At 40.5% G+C, this 19,234-nt stretch overlaps 2 protein-coding genes across 7 annotated transcripts in view; one reads left to right on the top strand and one right to left on the bottom strand.

Annotated features, from left to right (window-relative positions):
- Positions 1-331: 331 nt before the first annotated feature.
- Positions 332-19,234, top strand: part of ERCC6L2 (ERCC excision repair 6 like 2) — a 160,955-nt gene continuing 142,052 nt past the window's right edge. For 3 of the 6 annotated variants that reach the window (XM_084783736.1, XM_084783737.1, XM_084783733.1), the window contains exon 1: positions 18,960-19,149. In XM_084783736.1, the coding sequence (XP_084639862.1) occupies positions 19,107-19,149 (43 nt within the window). In that variant the 5' untranslated portion in view covers positions 18,960-19,106. Of the gene's footprint in view, positions 436-18,955; positions 19,150-19,234 lie in introns of those variants that run through there. The other 3 variants (XM_084783734.1, XM_084783735.1, XM_084783739.1) reach the window with 3 other exon arrangements.
- LOC311598579 (uncharacterized protein) lies at positions 13,193-19,085 on the bottom strand (the record flags this gene model as incomplete). Its single annotated transcript, XM_084783746.1, has 2 exons — positions 13,193-14,104; positions 17,406-19,085. The coding sequence occupies one exon, from the start codon at positions 19,083-19,085 to the stop codon at positions 18,777-18,779; it is 309 nt and encodes a 102-aa protein (XP_084639872.1). The 3' UTR covers positions 13,193-14,104; positions 17,406-18,776.

Below are 19,234 nucleotides of genomic sequence, written 5' to 3'. Positions count from 1 at the left end.
ACGTGACCATAACCAAAAACAAAATAATCAAGTGCTGATTGTGAAGTTAATAGTAACAAGGATAATTAAAATCATTTAACACCAGTTACTTAATTTTTAATCTTTGTGTTAATTTATGCCACGGCCGATGACACAGGTGATGCATAAGCTTTATTATAAAGGCATATGACTGTCATTGCTTTCTGCCAAATCCTCCAAAGAAGCAGCTTCTCCTCAATCACTGTTAACTGCTAGGTCAACAAATGCCAACTGCAGCTGTAGAGAGAGGAGCTCTGTGACACTGATTCTTCAGCCCACTGTTTCACCCTTACGTTGAATAGGTAGAGCACTCTGCCTGGACGTCTATCTCAGCCTGGGCTATAAAGCAGTGGCACTGAGGAGCATTCTGTACAGAGATGCCCAGACACAAGTTCGGTGACACCGTCACCGACTCAGGTACGTTCATCTACTTCTTTGCTACATTACTGAAACAGTACAGTGGTTACTGAGACGTGCCTCTGATAGATGTCACTAGCTCAAAACTTCACTTGAATCCTCTCCTAAGTTTTATGTAAAGGTTGAAAGCCTTTAACATTGAAGATAATTAAAAACAAACAACCTCCAGGAACTTAAAAGTGCATGGTCTTCTAAGCTATTAGCATTGTTTCCATCCTGAGAATACAAGATATTTAGAAATGCATATAGCTGGTTTTGTAAGGCTAGCTGCCTATGTTTTATGGATAATTACTTACTTTTTTGGACTTTTAGTTACATAACTAACTTGCTTGAACAGAGTACTAGCTCATTATTTTTTGGTTTTGTTTTGTTTTGTTTTTTGTTTTGTGTTGTTTTTTGGTTTTGTTCTTGTTTTTGTTTCTTTGGTTTTTTGGTTTTTTGAGACAGGGTCTCTGTGTGTTAGCCTTATCTGTCCCGGACTCGCTTTGCAGACCAGGCTGGCCTCGAACTCACAGTGATCCACCTGCCTGCCTGGCATGCGCCACCACGCCCAGTTCATTATTTTTGTTATTCTGTAGTAATTGTGCAGGATGGTGGGCTTCCTCCTAGCACGCCCTTCACTCAGGGCGTCTGCATTCCTCTCTTTATCTCTCATCTGCTGATGGTTGGCTGTTCACCTCAGGGGGAGATCTGAGAGCAATCAGTTCTGTATCCTTCATAAAGAGACTTTCTTCAGAGCTTTTCTAGAAATTCTAGAACTATCCTATAAGAAATGATTTTATAGCTGGGCGTGGTGAGGCACTCAGGAGGCAGAAGCAGGCAGGTGGACCTCTGTAAGTTCAAGGCCAGCCTGGTCTACAAATCGAGTCCAGGACAGACAAGGCTAACACAGAGAGACCCTGTCTCAACCCCCCCCCCCCCCCGCAAAAGGTTTTATATTTCCCCCAATTTTTATTGTAAACATTTTTACTACGTTGTAAATTTGAAAAACAAAACAACAAACAAACCACAACCAAAGGCTCATATTCCCATATCTCTGTCATCTAAATTCATTAACATTAAATGTTAAAACATCAGTAGTTTTTCATGTGTGCATGTGTGTGTACGTGGGCTTAGTGATGCTACATTAAAATGAATTGCAGACATACTGATACTCTACCCTAAATTTCAGGAGCAGCTTCTAAATAAAAGCAGTGTGTTTTGCTTTGTAATTACAATATCAACACAGCCTCTCAAAATAAATACTTTTGTAATGTTATCTATTCCCCAGTTACATCCAATTTTCCTCGTGTGTCCCTAATGTATTTTATAAAGTATATAATGCTGCAATATTCTTTTAAAATAGTCAAGCTTTAGATACTGGCTTTTATCATTGTGTCTCAGTCTCCTCTAATTTCAACAATGTTCTATCTTGCACCCAAGCACACGTATGCTCTCTTACACACATTTTCTTTTTGATGCTCAATTTGTAAATCATGGCTTTATTTTGTACAATGATTCATATTCCAAGGATTTGATTATTTCTTCATCATGTCATTGAATTAGTTCATCTCTTGAGTATATTTTATATGAACTCTAAGCTGAGTGCTCATATTCATCTTAAATATTTGCTTATGCTGGCAGCCTCTTGTATTGGCTTTTTTTTTTTTAAATCACTGCATGTAATAAAGCCCTTATCCAGCAAACTCTTTCTAGGGTCTCAGTATACAAGTGCAACCTTATCTATGGCTTCTTCTATGCCTTCTTAGCAAAATATGTAGCACATTGTCGCCAGATGAGTCACACTGCTTATATGCAAACCCTTTACATTCTTATAAATCATCCTTTTTTTTCTTTTCATTTAGAATTTGGTATTCTACATTAAAATGATTGTGTTTTAAAAACTTATTTATGTTTTGTATGTGGTGTGTGTATCGCTGCGTGTAGTTAGAGGACAGAGGACAATTTGTGGGTGTTGGTTCTCTCCTTCCTCCTGTGGGTTCTAGGGCTCCGACTCAGGTTGGCAGCACTGGTGCCAAGTGATCTTACTCAATGGATCATCTTATTAGCCCATAAAAATGAGTGATTCTTTTCCTATTAGTAGGCCATCTTTTTTAATGTGTTATGTTTCTCTGTTGTGTGACTTATACTTAAACATACTCGTCTATAGTATAGGTGGGTAAAGCCTGACTATATGGAGAAAAGACTGTAGCGATACCTAAAAATGAGGAATTTGATTTGTTAAAGATGACAAAAATTCTTCAGCAATTTTTTTTCATTGTGAGGAAAAATACACGCTATGAACAGTGAGAACCATGAAGTAAAATAGTCTCTAAACAAATGTGAACATCTTAATCAATCCATGAGCATAGGCAAAAGCAACATCTTAAGGTTTCAGTGTGACTTCAAGTCAAGCAAGTTTATTACAGACATATTACAGTGACAACTGAGTTCTCTGAACTGCTCCTGGGATGAGGAGTGCATGCTTCCGACTGATTTGATTGTTTATGGATAATATTTAGTTTAGTCTTTTCAAAATTCAGCTCTTAACTGGATGGGCTTGGGGCTATAGGTGTACTGACTTGAGACTTTGCATACGTTTCTGGACCAGGATGTAAATTCAGTGGCACAAGAATCAATAGAATGCACAGTCGAAGTTACTCTGTATCACCTGTGACTGAGGATTGTCACGTTTACTGTACAGAGAAAGGCAGAAAGAGAAGGTGTCATCCACATGATCACTCATGTACAGAATTCTGAAGAAACTGGTCAGCCCTTGCAGAGCACTGCTCGGTAGAGATCAGTCTTCTGTGAGTTTTTCTTTTAAAAGTTAACAGTGAACAACCACATGAAAGTCATTTTGGCTTCTTGAGTGTTATCTAGTCCTAGTATCTGTCTTATATGTAATCAGTTTAAGCAGTTCCCTGGCATAACTCCTACCATTGAATAAAGGCAGGAACAAATGTGCCCACTAACAAGACGGGTGTGCTTACTTATTTTAACATAGAGAAGTGACTCTTAGCCAATTATTTGACACTGTTGGATGTGGAGCCTCCCCAAGATTAATCAGTATTTTGATTTTAAAATCGTCAATGCTGAAGATGTTCAGTTTATATAAACACATTGTACAAAATCACAGAAGAATGTTTAGGGCCATTTCACAAATTCAGAAATCCTGTCTGAGTCTCAAGCCAAACCCACTGAATATTTCCTAGGAAGGTCAAGTCAGGACACAAGCAATTTTTAAAATCAAGCATTTTAGCACAATCCACTCAAAAGACATACTAATTTAATACTTACCTGCTGCGGAATGACAGTAGAGAAATACACTTTATTTTCCATAATTAAGCTACCATGTTTCTATAAAGTTAGAAAACTTTGTATTAACAGTAAAAACACTGAAATTCTTAAGTCTCAACTCTGAGCTGAGTTATCTCAGTCACCATTTTTGGGACTAGGTAGCAAGACTCATTGTGCAAACAGCAGAGCTGTGTGTTCAGAACCAAAGCTGCCGTGAATTTCTGCAAAGACACATAGGCGAGTGCTGGCTGAAGCTCTCTGGACTCTTACACGACTGATTCTGAATTGAGTTTTGGTCATTCTGTGTTCAGAAACCTCTTAGTGATGCTAAATTGCTCACAACCCTAGAGTTCAGTTATATGACTTCATATGGGGCTGTGAAACCATGTTAAGAAACTGGGCAGTGGGGCTGGAGAGATGATCCAGCACCCACACATCAACTCACAACTACTGAGAACTCTAGTTCCCAGAGATCTGATACCCTCTCCTCACCTTAGTAAACACCTACACTCATATGCACCTACACGCATGTGCATGTGTATACTCATGTACACACACACATACACATACACACAAGAAATAATACAAACAAATCCTTTAAAAACTGAAGTGGAGCACTAAACCCTTACAACCTCACTTGCTGCAAAGTACATATTCCTTAAATTCTCCTCATGAGCACATGCATTTACTATATTGAAGATGTTTTTTTTTTCTTAAAAAAAGACTTTGGTAAATATGGTGAATTTAGCAAATGAGATATTAGATTCATTCTTTGTTATTGACTTAAAACCAAGGTGGTGGTGCATGCCTTTAATCCCAGCACTTGGGAGGCAGAGGCAGGCAGATCTCTGTGAGTTCGAGGCCAACCTGGTCTACAGAGAGAGTCCAGACAGCCAAGGCTCTGTTACACAAAGAAATCCTGTCTCCAAAAAACAAACAAACAAACAAACAAACAAAACCCAACTGATTTTTGGCCACTTGACTCACAACTGGCCCAGCTACAGAGGAGACATTCAGAAAGTGTTTATTGACAGAATCACAGTTAGGAAAATGATAACATGGAAATGTGAAACAAAATGTCAAAGACTAGATTGCGTTTATGAGCACTGTAACTTACTAGAACCTGCTTGACTTTGGGTTATTATGAACCACCATGCCAGGCTCTGCTCCTGTAGCCACTCTGCTTCTAATTGGGGTGAGGCAGAGCCTACTACTGGCAGTAAGAATTTCAGAGTTTTAATGGCAAAGAGAACCAAACTGCAGAAAATCTTCAGGAGGAAAAAGGTGGCAGGGAGGGCATATTTAAATACTAGAGTTCAGTTTCTAGAGAACTGGGTGAGATTAGGGATTTTAGAGCTCTTAATGATAGAAAGCTTTGCACAGAAAAAAGAAAAAACACTGTTACATAGATGTTTACACCTGAGGATCCAGAGAAGATGGAAGAACTGAGATGAATTCTTAGCATTCTGTGACTTGTCAAACTTTATTTTTTTTAAAAAAAATTTATTTAAATAATTTATTCAGATTACATCCCAGTTGTTATCCCCTCACTTGTATCTTTCCATTCCCCCCTCCCTCCTTCTTTCATCCTATTCCCCTCCCCTAGGCCTGTGACAGAAGGGACCTCCTCCCCCACCATATGATCTCAGCCTATCAGGTCTCATCCTGGTAGCCTGCTTACCCTTCCTTTGAGTGCCACCAGACCTCCTCACCAAGGGGGAAGTGGCCAAATAGGGGCCACCATAGTTTATGTCAGAGTCATAATTTGTCAAACCTTAAAGATAAATTTACAGGGCAGACCAGCTTCTTCAGTGGTGGCCATCTTGAGTGGCACTCATCTGCTCTCAGGTATCTGTGACTTGGGGCTCATGGCCTGCCTTCTTCCTGGTCCAGGGAACCTAAGGCTCATGTTCATCTATTTAATACCTATGTTCCTTTTAGTTGTTGACTTAGTTCAAAGCTTGGTCTTCATACCCACTGTATGTATACATGCTGAACTTGAAAATCTGAAGCCCAGTACGAAGGCTAAAATGTTTAGTGTGGAAATAGGAACAGAAACCCAATGAAGTTGCCAGAACAAAAACTGAGAATACCCAGAGGTTAATTTTAGGCTCCGGGGATTTCCCAAGTCTTGTTTTCACTGTTTCTTGGAGGCAGCTTCAATCGGCTAAATTAGTCTGTCAAATGAAAGTTCAAGGAGAGGGCAAGGAGCCATGTTTGATGCCCAGAGCCATTGCCAACAATCAAATGGCCTTGGCAGCTCAGCTTAGGTATACTGGGAGCATCACATGGCTCTGTCCTTAGGATGTCACCAACTTGATGGTAAATCCACAGTATCACTCTACTGCTTTTGGGGGTCACTGGACTCTCAGCCTCCCCTTTTAAGATCCTGAGGCTAATCTCCTTCCAGGAAACTTAGATTTTGTTTGTTTGTTTTCTTACAGTTCCTACAAACCTTTTCTACTTTCTGATTTTGCTGCTTATTTTTTAATGAATGACATTTGTCCTTACTATATCAAATATAACCATTCTTCACTGCCATTTAAAAACTCCACCTCATCCAGAATGGCACTGTTCTTCCAGGATACCTGACGGCACTTGTCTGATTTTATTTATTTATGGTTGCTACCATTCAGCGTATTTTTTACTATGTGATTAAGTATATTTTGTGTAGTCTTCCTCTATCACATCGTACATTTATAAGTGTAGAGATCACACCTTATCAATCTTTCCAACTGATCATGGGGCAGAAACTAGCATTAATAGTATTCCTTGGCTCATACTACAGTTACTAGGGTTCCAGAAGGAACTACGTCAGGTATTGATTCCTTTCTCATTTCATTCCTCACTACCCCTCTCCTTTACCTTCCCATGTGTATCTGTTCAACAAGTTTGATATATATGTCACAGATGCATAGTGGTGCGTGCATGACACTTTGACCAGTAGACTGCACATGCGATGCTGGTCTCAGAAGACCGCGTCATCATGCTTTATCTGTTCATGTAAATGTAGTCTTACGATGTTCACATCATGACAAAATTGCCTAGCAGCGTGTTCCTTAGAACATGACCTCTGTTAAAGCAATGCTTGTCTGCATTTTCTTCTCCCAAAATGTCGGGTTGTACTGTATTTTAATAGATCCAAGACTTACTTATTTGGCAGCAAGTTTTTAAGATCTGTTACTATTGCTCTAGGGCATCGCTTAGTTCCAATTGCCCGAGGATGCTCCGTAATAGGCATCACATTCTCCTCACCTGCTCCTTCAGCTTACAGCAAGAGTTAATGCTGGGCTACTGCGGTGTGCCACCTGACTACCAGAGGCATGGTTTCTTGCGTCAACACGTTACACGAGAACTGTCTGGCTGTCTTAGACTATTACTGCTGTGATAGACACCATGACCAAAAGCAACCTGGGGAGGAGAGCGTTTAGTTCTGCTTACACTTATCAGGTCACAGTCGACGGCCAAGGGAAGTCAGGGCAAGAACCTGGAAGCAGGAACTGAAGCAAAAAACCATGGAGGAATGCTGCTGAGTGGCCTGCTCCTCTTTGCTTGCTTAGCTGGCCTTCTTATGCACCTCAGGACTACCTCACCAAGGGTGGGGCTGCCCCCAGTGAGCTGGGCACCCCCACATCAATCATCAATCAAGAAAATGTTCCCTTTTTTTTTTTTTTTTTTTTTTGTCAATTAAGACTCCTGCTTCCCAGATGTGTTAGGTTTGTATCATGTTAGGAATTTAAGTTGATGAGCACTGAATTTGACTGGTAGTTAAATTCTGCTTTCCCTAAGCAGTGTGTACAAGGGCGCTGTTTTACTATATGGTCTCACATGATTTTTCAAGTGTTGGCTTATCTCATGGATGGCTAATTAATGATTTTTCATGAATCTGATCATCTGCTAAAATATTCTTTGGCCACTTAGGTTTACATTTTTTGTTTTGTTTTGTTTTTTGTTTTTTGAGACAAGGTTTCTCTGTGTAGCCTTGGCTGTCCTAGACTCGCTTTGTAGGCCAGGCTGGCCTCAAACTCACAGCAATCCGCCTGCCTCTGCCTCCCTTAGTGTTGGGATTAAAGGCGTGCGTACATTTATTTAAATCTGCCTCTATATATTCTTTGTCTATTTTTTTCCCAGAAAATTTCATACGTGAGTACAATGCATTTTGAGCATATCAACCCCTTCCCCCACACACACACAAATTCTTGCCCTATAGAAGACATTATCCAGCAGCCGGTGCTCTGGCCTCCCTTGCAGTCTTTCCTCCCCGTCTTCTGTGATGCTCCACGAGCCTTAGGTCTAGTGGTAAGACTGCATTGTAGAAGTACTAACTGGGGCTAGGCACCCCATGGTCACTTAGTCTCTACATTTTGACCAGTTTGTGCCTCTCTGTAATAGCCTCCCTCGAGGCTGTTAGGAGGAGGAGGAAGAGGAGCAGGAGGAAGAGGAACAGGAGGAAGAGGAAGAAGAAGAAAAGGAGGAGGAGCAGCAGCAAGAGGAGGAGGGGCAGGAGCAGGGGGAGGAGCAGGAGGAGGAGATGGGTTGGTCCTAGGCCTTGGAGTGTGGGGACAGCTGGAGTCTCTTCTTTTTTTTCTTTTTCCCAGCTCTAATTCTCATTAAATTCTTTTTTTTCTTTTTGAATATTTTTTATTTAAATAATTTATTCAGATTACAACCCAATTGTTATCCCCTTACTTGTATCTTCCCATCCCCCCCCTTCCCTCCTTCTTTCACCCTATTCCCCTCCCCTAGGCCTGTGACAGAAGGGGGCCTCCTCCCCCACCATATGATCACAACCTATCAAGACTGTGTCTTCCTTTTTGTTTGCTAGTGTGGTGTGGTGTATTGATTTTTGGATGCTGAACCATTCCAGAGTTCCAGGAATAATACCCACTAGGTCCTGGTATATAGTCCTTTTTAATATGCTGTTAAGTTTGTTGTCAAGTATTCTGTTGAGGAATATAAATGGATCTTTTCTTTTCTTGTAGATTCTCTCTTTTTCTGATAATAGGATGATGCAGAAACTGAGTTATGAAGGCTTTTTGTTTGTTTGTTTCTCAAGACAGGGTTTTTCATGTAGCTCTGGCTGTTGTGGAATTCGCTCTGTAGATCAGGCTTGAACTCTGAGATCCACCTGCCTCTGCCTCCCTAGTGCTGGGATTAAAGGCGTCCAGCACTGCTGCCCAACTATGAAGGCTTTTTTAATTTTTAAAAGAGTTTTGGAATGATCAGTATTAATTAGTCTTTGAGTATTTGGTAAAATTTATCAGTGCCTCTGGGCTTTTCATTGTTGGAAGGTTTTACTTACTTGCTCAATGTCTTTATCAATTTATGGGTCTATTCAGGCTTTCTATTTCTTTATTATTTAGTCTTAATACATTATGTATTTTCTGAAAATTTGTCCATTTCATCCATGTTATCTAATTTCTAGTAATTGTTTATAGTACTCTTAAAATTTTATTTCTGTAAAATCAGGAACAGTTCCTGGTTTTACTTCTGATTTTATTTTCATTTTCTCTTCTTTCATGTGTTCATTATAGCACAGTTTGTTAATTTTGTTGAAAATTTGAAGAATCAACTCATTCTGATTAATTTATTTAAAATTCTATTCTCTACCTCTGCTCTAATCTTCATTTTTCTTTCTTTTCTGTATTGCATTTCTTTATGCTAATGGGTCTCTGTGTGAAAACTATTCACAAAACGCAACCTCCATTGTTTAAGAGTCTGCACCATCTCCGTTCTAGCTAATGTCTTGGATTTGTTAGACACTTTAAGTTTTATGAAGACAGAACCACCACCTTTCTGTTTTATCTCCAGTGCTTAGCAGAATTTCCAGCACATGGTAGGTTTGCTAAATAAACATTTTTTGAATGAATGAATGTTTAAGTAAACACTTAGGGAATTGTGAACTTTTCAGGCAATTCTTTAATATTATTAATTCTTTTTGTAACTTTCTCATTTGCTTAACATTTTTATGGCATTAAAGAAGAAATAATCATTTAGTTGACTATAATATTAAAATAATTTCCATTAAAAAAAAGGAGCCATGTAAATTATGACTGGCTTATACATTCATACCTGGAGTCTGAACAATATCCTAGCCCTAGTTGGAAAATGCAGCCATCTTTTGTGTATGCCACTGTGTAAATATTGCACTGTACTTGGCCACAGACCCCTCTCCCCCATTAAAGTGTAATCAGCTTAGTGAGATCATATGTTTTTCTAGAAAAATTGTAGGTGTACTGTACTCCACTTGACTTGGGCTGATACCACTACAAATATCACTAAAATTTTTAGAACTAAAGTGATTTTCTTTTTACTTCCATCCACACATATAAATGAATGCTAAGAGAACAAAGTGGAAGATTTTGCTTAAACCATCTGTGTGATGATTATGTTTATATGTTATGGTTTTAGGTGCTTGCTTAGTACAGAGACTTTTCTCTAGTGACAGTCGAGTGTGATCTCTTGCACCACGCTAAACTATCATCTACTATTTCAGAACTATCTACACTCAACAGACGTGCAAATCTTCATAGCGCTATAGACTTAGTGACTGAGCAGCTTTCTTGAGGAAAAACAATGCAAAGGTTGATAAGAGGAAGAAATGAGCATTTTTCTTACGGCTGCAAATATACTGGAAAACGAGGAGAGAGTAGGGAAATGTGCTTTGGGTGGCAGCATTCTTGCAAGTCTTCAGATACTGAGAACTTATTTGTAAAACTGAGCTATATAAATAATTAGAAGAAAGAAAAATAAAGCCCATGTTTTTCTACAGAAATTGAATGAATTATCGAAATTTAAGAAGGTGTTAACAGCCCTGAAAATATGAATTCTTTGGGTTTTGCATTTCCACTGTGTATAAGTAGTGTGGGCTGTTTCAGCCATTCTGTCAAATAATCTATGCGTAAGTTGGAGAGAGGCAGCAGTTCTCCTGAAAGAGTTGCTTTATGTTGAAAAAACAGTATCCAGTTTAAAAATAAACTCACTTGCCTTTTACATATTTCTCCTATCTTAATTAATTCCTTAACCTACTTCCAACCGAACACAGTTAAAGCCCATGTCTTATTCAAATATATAGCAAGTTTAGGACAACGTGATTAAATTGGTCTTTGTGTTTGCACTCAGAACAAACCACTGGAGCTTGCAAACCTTAGAACCACCACAACATTCCCCTTTACCCTGATCTCATGACACCCACAGCGTTGCTCATTGCGGAACATTTTTGAAAAGTTAAACTTCAGCAACAATATTTTATAAAGTATTTAAGCACGTTTTAAATTTTGGATTGAAAATGTAGAACTACACAACCCTCCCCGCTGCCATGAACAGACATCACATGCAACCCTGGGCACGAAGAGAGCCCATCGGTTATGTAATATGAAGAGAACTGCGAAAGTCCATTGTAAGGCCTGAAAGCATTTTTCACCCATATTTTAAAAATATGATCCAGATAGTTGGCTTCCCCAAGACAGGGTTTCTCTGTGTAGCTTTGACTGTCCTGGACTCACCAGGCTGGCCTTGAACTCACAGCAATCCCACAGCCTCTGCCTCCTGAGTGCTGGGAGGAAAGGTGTATGCCACCATGCCTGGCAGTTGGGTTTTGTTTTTTTAAATCATGCTTACTGAAAACTCTTAAAATAGTGTAATTTACCTATTTTTCCTCTTATCTTGTTGTTATTCAAATGTAATTCGAACTACTTTAATTGAAAGTTTTTAAGGAAAAATTCTACTGTAAACATGTAGTGGATTTTTGGAGTTTAATTTCTTAAAAAAAAACAAAAAAACAAAACACATTTTCAGGCCGAATGGATGGGTCAGTGGGTAAAGACATTTCTTGTGCAAGCTTGGTAAACTGAATTTAGTCTTCAGAAAGCACACAAAGGTGGAGAGAGAACCTATTGGAAAAAGGTGTCCTCCGGCCTCCATATGTGTACTGTTGCACACATAGCCACACACATCACACACACACAATAATAATAATAATAATAATAATAATAATAATAATAATAATAATAATAAATTTAAAAATTACCTTATAAATATCTTCCATATATTTTAGACTATTAACTATAGGTTTTGTTAATGGGTGTAAAAATTATTTAAGTTATATTATTAAAATTGTTTTGCTGAGCATGATGAATATAGTTGACCTGTGTTCCCTAATAAGCCTCTTATTCTAAAAGTTTATCTACATTTTAAAATTTTATACATGATTGATCATCTTGTTTGTGAACAATGGCTTTTGTCATTTGTTTCTGCTATCTTATAACTTATAGTCAACATTGTTTTTCTAGACTGATTAGTACAGTGGTGACTAGAAGGAACAACAGACACCATACTCCTGGTTTTAAATGTAGACCACGTACCATTCCACTATTAGTTAGTATAAGGAGCTTAGTTATAACACGTTTTGCTAATGTTGAATTGAATCATAAAATTTTTCTGCCCATTGAGACATGCTCATAGTGCTTTATCTGCTGCTAACTTTTCCTATTTTAAAATATATTAAATTCTTTAGGTAGGTTCTATTTGAGTATCCATGAATCATCATCATCATCATCATTATCCATGCTAATATTATTATCCATGCATTAATAATAATATTATTATCCATTATATTTACATATAATGATGACATTTGGGTATAATTTCATTCGCCACTGGGTCTTTATCAAACTTTCAAGCCGATACAAAATGCTGAGAAATGTTGCATGTCTTCACATGTGTGTCCACCTGGAGGTTATCTAATTTTCATATATGTATTATTGTCAGATCCCCTGGAAATAGAGTTACAGAGGGGTTGTGAACCACCACATGGTTTCTGGGAATTGAATCCAGGTCCTCAGAAAGAGCAGCAAGTGGTCTTAAATAGCGACGCCATCTCTCCAGCTCCTATGCTGTCTTTTCTTAGACATTTTCAGCTGACTGAACTTTTTTTGTGTATATATGTATGTGTACACATAGACATCCCTGTGTGTGTGTAGGGGATGGACATAAGTTGATGTTGGTCTTTATCCTTTCCCATTCATGCTCTTAAATTTTGAAATAGGGTCTCTCTCTGAACCTGGGGCACAGTGTTTTTAGCCAGACGGCCTGTTCATTGATATGTTAGGATCTATTTCCACCTGCAAACAACCACCACACGGAGCTGTTTGTATGCTAGATTTCTAAGCTTAGGCTCTCAAGCTTACCCATTGAGGCAAACAGTCAGTTCCTCGTTTCTTTTATTGCTATTGATTTAGGATTTCTCCCTCCTTCCCTCCCTCCCTTCCTCCCTCCCTCCCTCCCTCCCTCTCTCTTCCCTGCCTCCCCCCCCCCCCCGCCCCCACCTCTCTCTTTTTCTTCCAGAGACAGGAGTTCTCTGTGTAGCCTTGGTTGGGCTGGACTCTCTTTGTAGACAGGCTGACCTCGAACTCACAGAGACCTGCCAAGCTCTGCTTCACGAGTGCTGTGATTAAAGGCATGTGACATTACACCCAGCTTATTTCTCTTTTTAATGTGCCTTTTAAGGATATAGACATTCAACCAACTCTGGCATAAAATTATTTCTGGTATTTGTACTTATCTGTAATATCTCCGAATATTCTCCCTTATTTATCCTATTTTTCTTTTCTAATATGTTTCTTTTTCTTAATACATCTAATCAGTAGTTATTTAATTAATCTTTTAAAAGAATTAACTTTAGGCTTTGTTGATCATCTGTTATTAATTTCAAAAATATTCTTTCATTAATTTTGTTATTTTTGCTTTGATTCTATTTTCTTTGGGGTTATTTTGTATACTTAGTTTCTTCTTTTTCAATGTAAGAATTCCTTATCTTCTAAGAATTATTACATACAGACTGTAATATATAGTATTTCTATTATTATTATTTTTGAGACAGTGAGAAAGATGATTTATTGTACACGAGCTACACTTGGCCACAAGTGAACAGAACCAGTCCAGAGCGCCAAAGGTCCAGAGGGACTGCTTTGTTGTTAAGGTAGGCAGGCAGCTTGTCAGGTGGTATCCGCGGAGACAGTGTTGCAGGTGTCCTGCGGCTCATTACTGATGGCAGCACAGTCCCACAGTTTGTACCAGCGTCCCCGCCGTCAGCACCGTTTGCTTCTGCTCCTGTAGCCTCCGTCGTGCACGAGGCGGTTTACGTGGACCTCTGCCTCATCTTTCTTCTCTTGAGCTTCAGCCTGCGCATTCGCTTCTTCCATCACTTCGCTCTCATGGCGCAGGAGTTTCGAAGAAGATGGCGCTAAGGCCAAACAGTATTTCTATTATTATTCAGCCTTCATGAGTTCATTTACTCACTCGATGCTCAATCAAACCCCACTTTGACAGCCAATTTTTCTCCATTCCTTTGAAAGGAAAGTAGGAAAATTCCTTGATTCTTTTGGTTTGTCTAAAACAGAAACAAAAGCAAGTAAACAAACAAACAAACAAACAAAAACACCCATTGTAGTCACCTCTAACCACCAAGAAGAGACAAATGACCAAAAATTCAGTTTGGTAAAGACCTCAGCATTCATTCGGCTTTAAGGTCATAATCTTTCGGAGTCCAGACTTGCTGTGAGTTGTTTACAGTGAACACGTCGGGGTGATTGCTTCTTTCTATGACTTAGGCTTTGCTTTTGCTCTTATGTCCCACGCTGCTTCTAACTTCCCCAGGACCAGTTTTGGAGATGAATGCGGAGTAGCAGTGGTCTCTATGAGGTTGCACGGCTTATCTGTAGACATCCTTCCTCTTGGGCACTTTTCTGTATTGTTGCTGCTAGTTTAAAAAGTATGGCCTAATAAAAGCTTATTATTTATTTATTATTACTGTGGTATTCTCTAACCCGCTTTTACAAGCAGTAAAAACATAAACAGATGATGCATTTTAGAGTAGCCTATTTCCACCTGGGGCAGGGCAGATATTACCCCCTACATTATCTTCCTTTGTCTCCCAGCCTCCATCCCGTGCCATCCGCTTCTAATAACTTCTATTTGATTTACCTGCCATCCATAATCCCAAAATACGTGCTGAGGTCGTTCATTTGGGCCCTTTCTTTCACGTGGGACTCAAGAGTTCCTCCTCTGGGCCCACACGGCCCTTTCCTACCCCTGCAGCGAGTCTCCTCCCCCTTCCTCCTCCGGCTAGTCTCTTCTCCTTCCCAAGATCCTCTCTGCGCAAAGTCCTTGAACCTTCACTCCTTCCCTTCCTTCTGCCTTGCCCAGGTGTAGGCTTTTTAGTCAGCCAATTGGGGAGGCGAGGTTCGGGGCAGCAACTAGATCTTGTGAGCCAGTGATAAGCATCAGAATACATACCATCAGTCCAACCTCCAACACCGCACTCTTCAGATTCACTACTTCCTCCCCCTAAAGCCAGCTGTTCCCACCGGGGTCATCTTAAAATCTCCTCTGGCTTTCTCTTAACCTATCAGTCACATCTCTTCCAGCGGAAACGTGCGTCTCATCACAATAAGCTCTGGAAGTAAGCCTGCCTCAAATGTATGAATCTTTTTACCGAACTTCACAATAATACTATTTCTTGTTTGTATTGTTTACTCATCTCTAAGGCTCCCTGCATTAATGTTCACTTGTCAGGTCTACTATCATTACGAAGTACTCAGCATTTCATTCTTCTCCTTGATTTTACTCTCAATGTTGCTTTTATCTTTATTTTTTATTTATGCCTGTCTTGTGAGGTGCAGCTCCATTTAATTTATATTGAGTCTTCCTTAGGCAAATTTAATCCAGCATGTCTGCTCTTTGAAGCATGCGGGTTGATTTGTACTATTTGGTGTTTTCTATTAGTCGTCGTTTGACCTATCTTTTCCCTCCCCTGCTGCGCTAGCCAGCTTTCTCATCACCTGGTGGAGCAATGTGATTGTTTACCAATTTTTTTTTAAAGCTAATAATTCCTTCTTACGGTTTAACCCATTGAGTTCAAAATCATTTAAAAGATTCTCTAGTGAAAGCCCATTGGTCTTGTCTGACAATATTACTTGCCTTAGTTCAAGTTTGGCAGTTATCTTCCCTGGGCCCTTTGAAGTCACTCTCCCATCGTCCCTGGGCTTCAGTGTTACTATGGAGATGTCTGCTCTTCTTGGTGTCACCCCATCGAGAGGTAATCTGGCCTTTTAAAGGACTCTCAAGAGTCTCTGCTACTTTATTCTGTAACTTTACTTCTGTGTCTAGCGATATATTTTATTTATGTACATCACTCTTCATATGTCCCTCATCTAAGGACATCGGAGATTATTTTCTGAACATTTTGTCTCTTCCCTACTCTTTACTTCTAGGTCTTCAATTATACTTTCACCCTTCATCTGAATTTCTTTTCCTTTCTTTTCTGTTTTCTAGTTTCCGGATCTTTTGCTTTGTATTTGGTGTCATCCCTTCAGACATCTCAGTTCATAACTTTCCATTAAGGTGTGTTTCATATGCTCTTTATCTCACCCGAGTTTTAGATTTCATTAACTAAAATTTTTGTTTCTTAGAGTCTCTTTTAAAATCTATCTGGTATTTTTATTTTAGACAAGGCCTCACTGTGTAGCTCTGGCTGGCCTGGAACATCCTACATAGACTAAGCTGGCCTCAAACTCAGAGATCCATTTGCCTCTGCCTCCTGAGTACAGAAATTAAAAATATGAACCAGGCATGGTGGCGCACACTTTTAATCCCAGCACTTGGGAGGCGGATGCAGGAGGATCGATGTGAGTTTGGGGCCAGCCTGGTCTACAAGGTGAGTCCAGGACAGCCAAGGCTACACAGAGAAACCCTGTGGGGGTGAGGCGCAGTACACATGCCACCATGCCTGGTTATCTGGTACTTCTTGACAGAGCCTTTTATTTACTCTCATGCTGTCTGTCTAGCACTTAAAAACATCAGTAAATACTTTAGCTACAGTCATGGAACCACAAGGTTCTATTTCTGTTGCACATTTTGTGTACTGGATCTTGTTCACGATAGCTTGTTTTTAAATATTTATTTATTTCAGTTTTGGGACTGTAAACTGCTTGACAGGGCTTTATCTCTGAGGTCTGAGGAATCTTTAACATCATTCTCTCTTGAAAGGTTTCAGCTACGTGGATGCAACTAATTTGGTAGTCATTGTTTTGGGATTTCCTGGATCATGGGAATTGTGCAAATGCAAATATTAAATCTGCCTGTAGATAAGGGAAAGAATCAGAAAACCAACGGCATGCTTAGAATCAAGAGGTTCACGCAGGCACATTCTTACTCTAAATAGTTCTTTTCTTCCAAAACTCGGCGTGGATGAAGGCTACATTCTGCAGCCATGACTGTGAAAATTCATGTTTATGTAACTGAGATGGCTAAGGCCTTCAGGGTCACGTGAGGCAAGTTCTATCTCAATAGGCTACTTAGATATCCTGTGAGTGTGTAGTGTATTTTTGAGAGGTAGCTGTACATCTGGAGTAGCTTTGCCAAGGGAACAAAACAAGCTTGATTAAATTTTCTATTTATAATCTTGATTTCAGAGACTGTGATAGTTTAAAACAAGTATACTTCATCAATCCAAAGAATATTTTTAAGATGTTCAGTCTAAGGAAGTATCTTAGAATCAAGGGTTGTAATAACATCCAGCTATGTTTTTAATGGCTATATCTGAAATGTCCTATAATACGTGGCATCCAACTACCATCAACATATTAACCTATGTAACGTGTAAATTTTAAGTGGACCCATTTTATACTTACAGCAACAAGCATCCTTATTGTGACCAGGTAGGTACTGTGTTAAGAGTTTTATTGCCAGACTGTGCTTTTGATCCCAGCACTCAGGAGCCCAAGACAGGCAGATCTCTGTGAGTTCAAGGCGATCCTGGTCTACAGATCGAGTTCCAGGCCAGCCAGGGCTAAAGAGAAGCCCTGTCTCAAACCACACCCCCAAGAGCTTTATTTAACTCTTTTTTTTTGCAATTTACTAAGTAGCAACTAGTTTAATCTACATTCCTAATGTTTCTCTTAAGTTTTTTTCCTACTGTTATGCAAAGAAGTGACTCTCTTGATATAGCACCCCTATGAAAATATTCTACTAATTTTTAGTCTCAGCAAAGAATGGAGATCTCTTTGCTGAACAGTCATAGTGTATTAAAAAAAAAAGTCCTACAGTAGGCAGCATAATGATCCTCTAAGAAATTGAAGTCGCTAAACCTACGAACACATGATATTTGACGTGTCAGAGGGCCTTTGTGATGCAGTTAAGAGTGCAGACCGAAAAAATGAGATTATTCAGGTGAGCTGTTAAAAGGAAACGAAAATGGAAAAGAAAGAAATTCAGATGAAACTGGTTGAGGTAGGGCGCATCTGTAATCCAAGGACTCAGGGAGGCAGAAGGCAGTCAGATCTGTGAGTTCGAGGACAGCCAAGGCTACACAGAGAAACCCTGTCTTGAAAAAAAAAAAACACTGTGGAAGGCTCCAAAAATGCACCATCCCTGACTTTGGAGAGGTCAAGTCAAGGAGTGGCGATTTCTTCCACTTTCTAGGAAGGTGGGCAGCTTCTTTAACACTTGGACTTTAGCTTTAAGAGACCTGTACATGAAGTGTGACCTACAAAACCACAAGAGAGATTAGTGCTGCCTCAATATTTAATACCGTTGTAAGCAAAGAAACAAAGGTTTGTGCCAACTGGTCCCAACCTCAGTAGGCAAGGGGCTTACTCCAGCTAACTCGACCTACAGCGTAGTACATCAACACTGCAACACGTGCAAGAATACACTTGGCCCCATCAGCTAGTCTAGGAGGTGTCAGACAAGCAGCATCGGGTCAGCTCCTGCTCAGAACGCAGCGCTGGAGACGGTAGCAGGCTGCGAGGTGTGCGCGTCTTCCTCAGGTTGAGGAACCGGTCACTGGTCGTTTTCCGAGGGTGAAGAAAAAACGATCCGGGGAAGGTTGACCTTGTTTGTGCAAAAAAACACAGGAGGCGCTCGCCTCCTGAGGCGCCTAGGTGACAAAGCCAGCTCAAGCTCAGCAGAGTTTGCAGCGATCACACTGCCCTTCCTATCCCCATCCTTGCTGGAGGTCACCAGCCGCAAGGCGCGGAGTCCCCCAGCGAAAAGGTCCGAGATCAGCGACCACTGTCAAATCTCGCGATACTCGGGACGTCCGCGCACTGTCCCAGGTCTACGTACTCCGCAGGGGAACTCGCTCCAGTCCGCGGAAAGGCTAACCCATCTTCTCGCGATGTCTGGAGGGAGCCGAGGGAAAGGAGCCTCCTGGGCGCCCGTTCTCGCGGGATTTGCAGGCCGTAGCGGCGGCTGAGGTGACGCGGCCCCGTGAAGCCGCACACACCCCGGGCAGGCGGGCGGCCTACGTGCCATGCTCTCCGCGCCGCCCGTCGCTGGGTGCGGAGAGCAGCGGTGCTGCCGGGCGCCATCTCCCCCCTCCCCCGGGCCCGATGGACGCCTCTGCCCCGCAGCCCCCCGCGGAACCCCGCAAAGGTATGAGCTCCGAGCTCGCGCCTCTGCGCGGACACATGTCCTCAGGGTACTTCCGGAAGCGGCTTCCGCGTGCTCCCTTTGATTG

The sequence above is a fragment of the Acomys minous genome, assembly GCF_964271855.1.
Source record: "Acomys minous genome assembly, chromosome: 5".
NCBI classification, from domain to species: domain Eukaryota; kingdom Metazoa; phylum Chordata; class Mammalia; order Rodentia; family Muridae; genus Acomys; species Acomys minous.
Note: the sequence above shows the minus strand (reverse complement) of the source record. Positions and strands in the feature narration are given on the sequence as shown.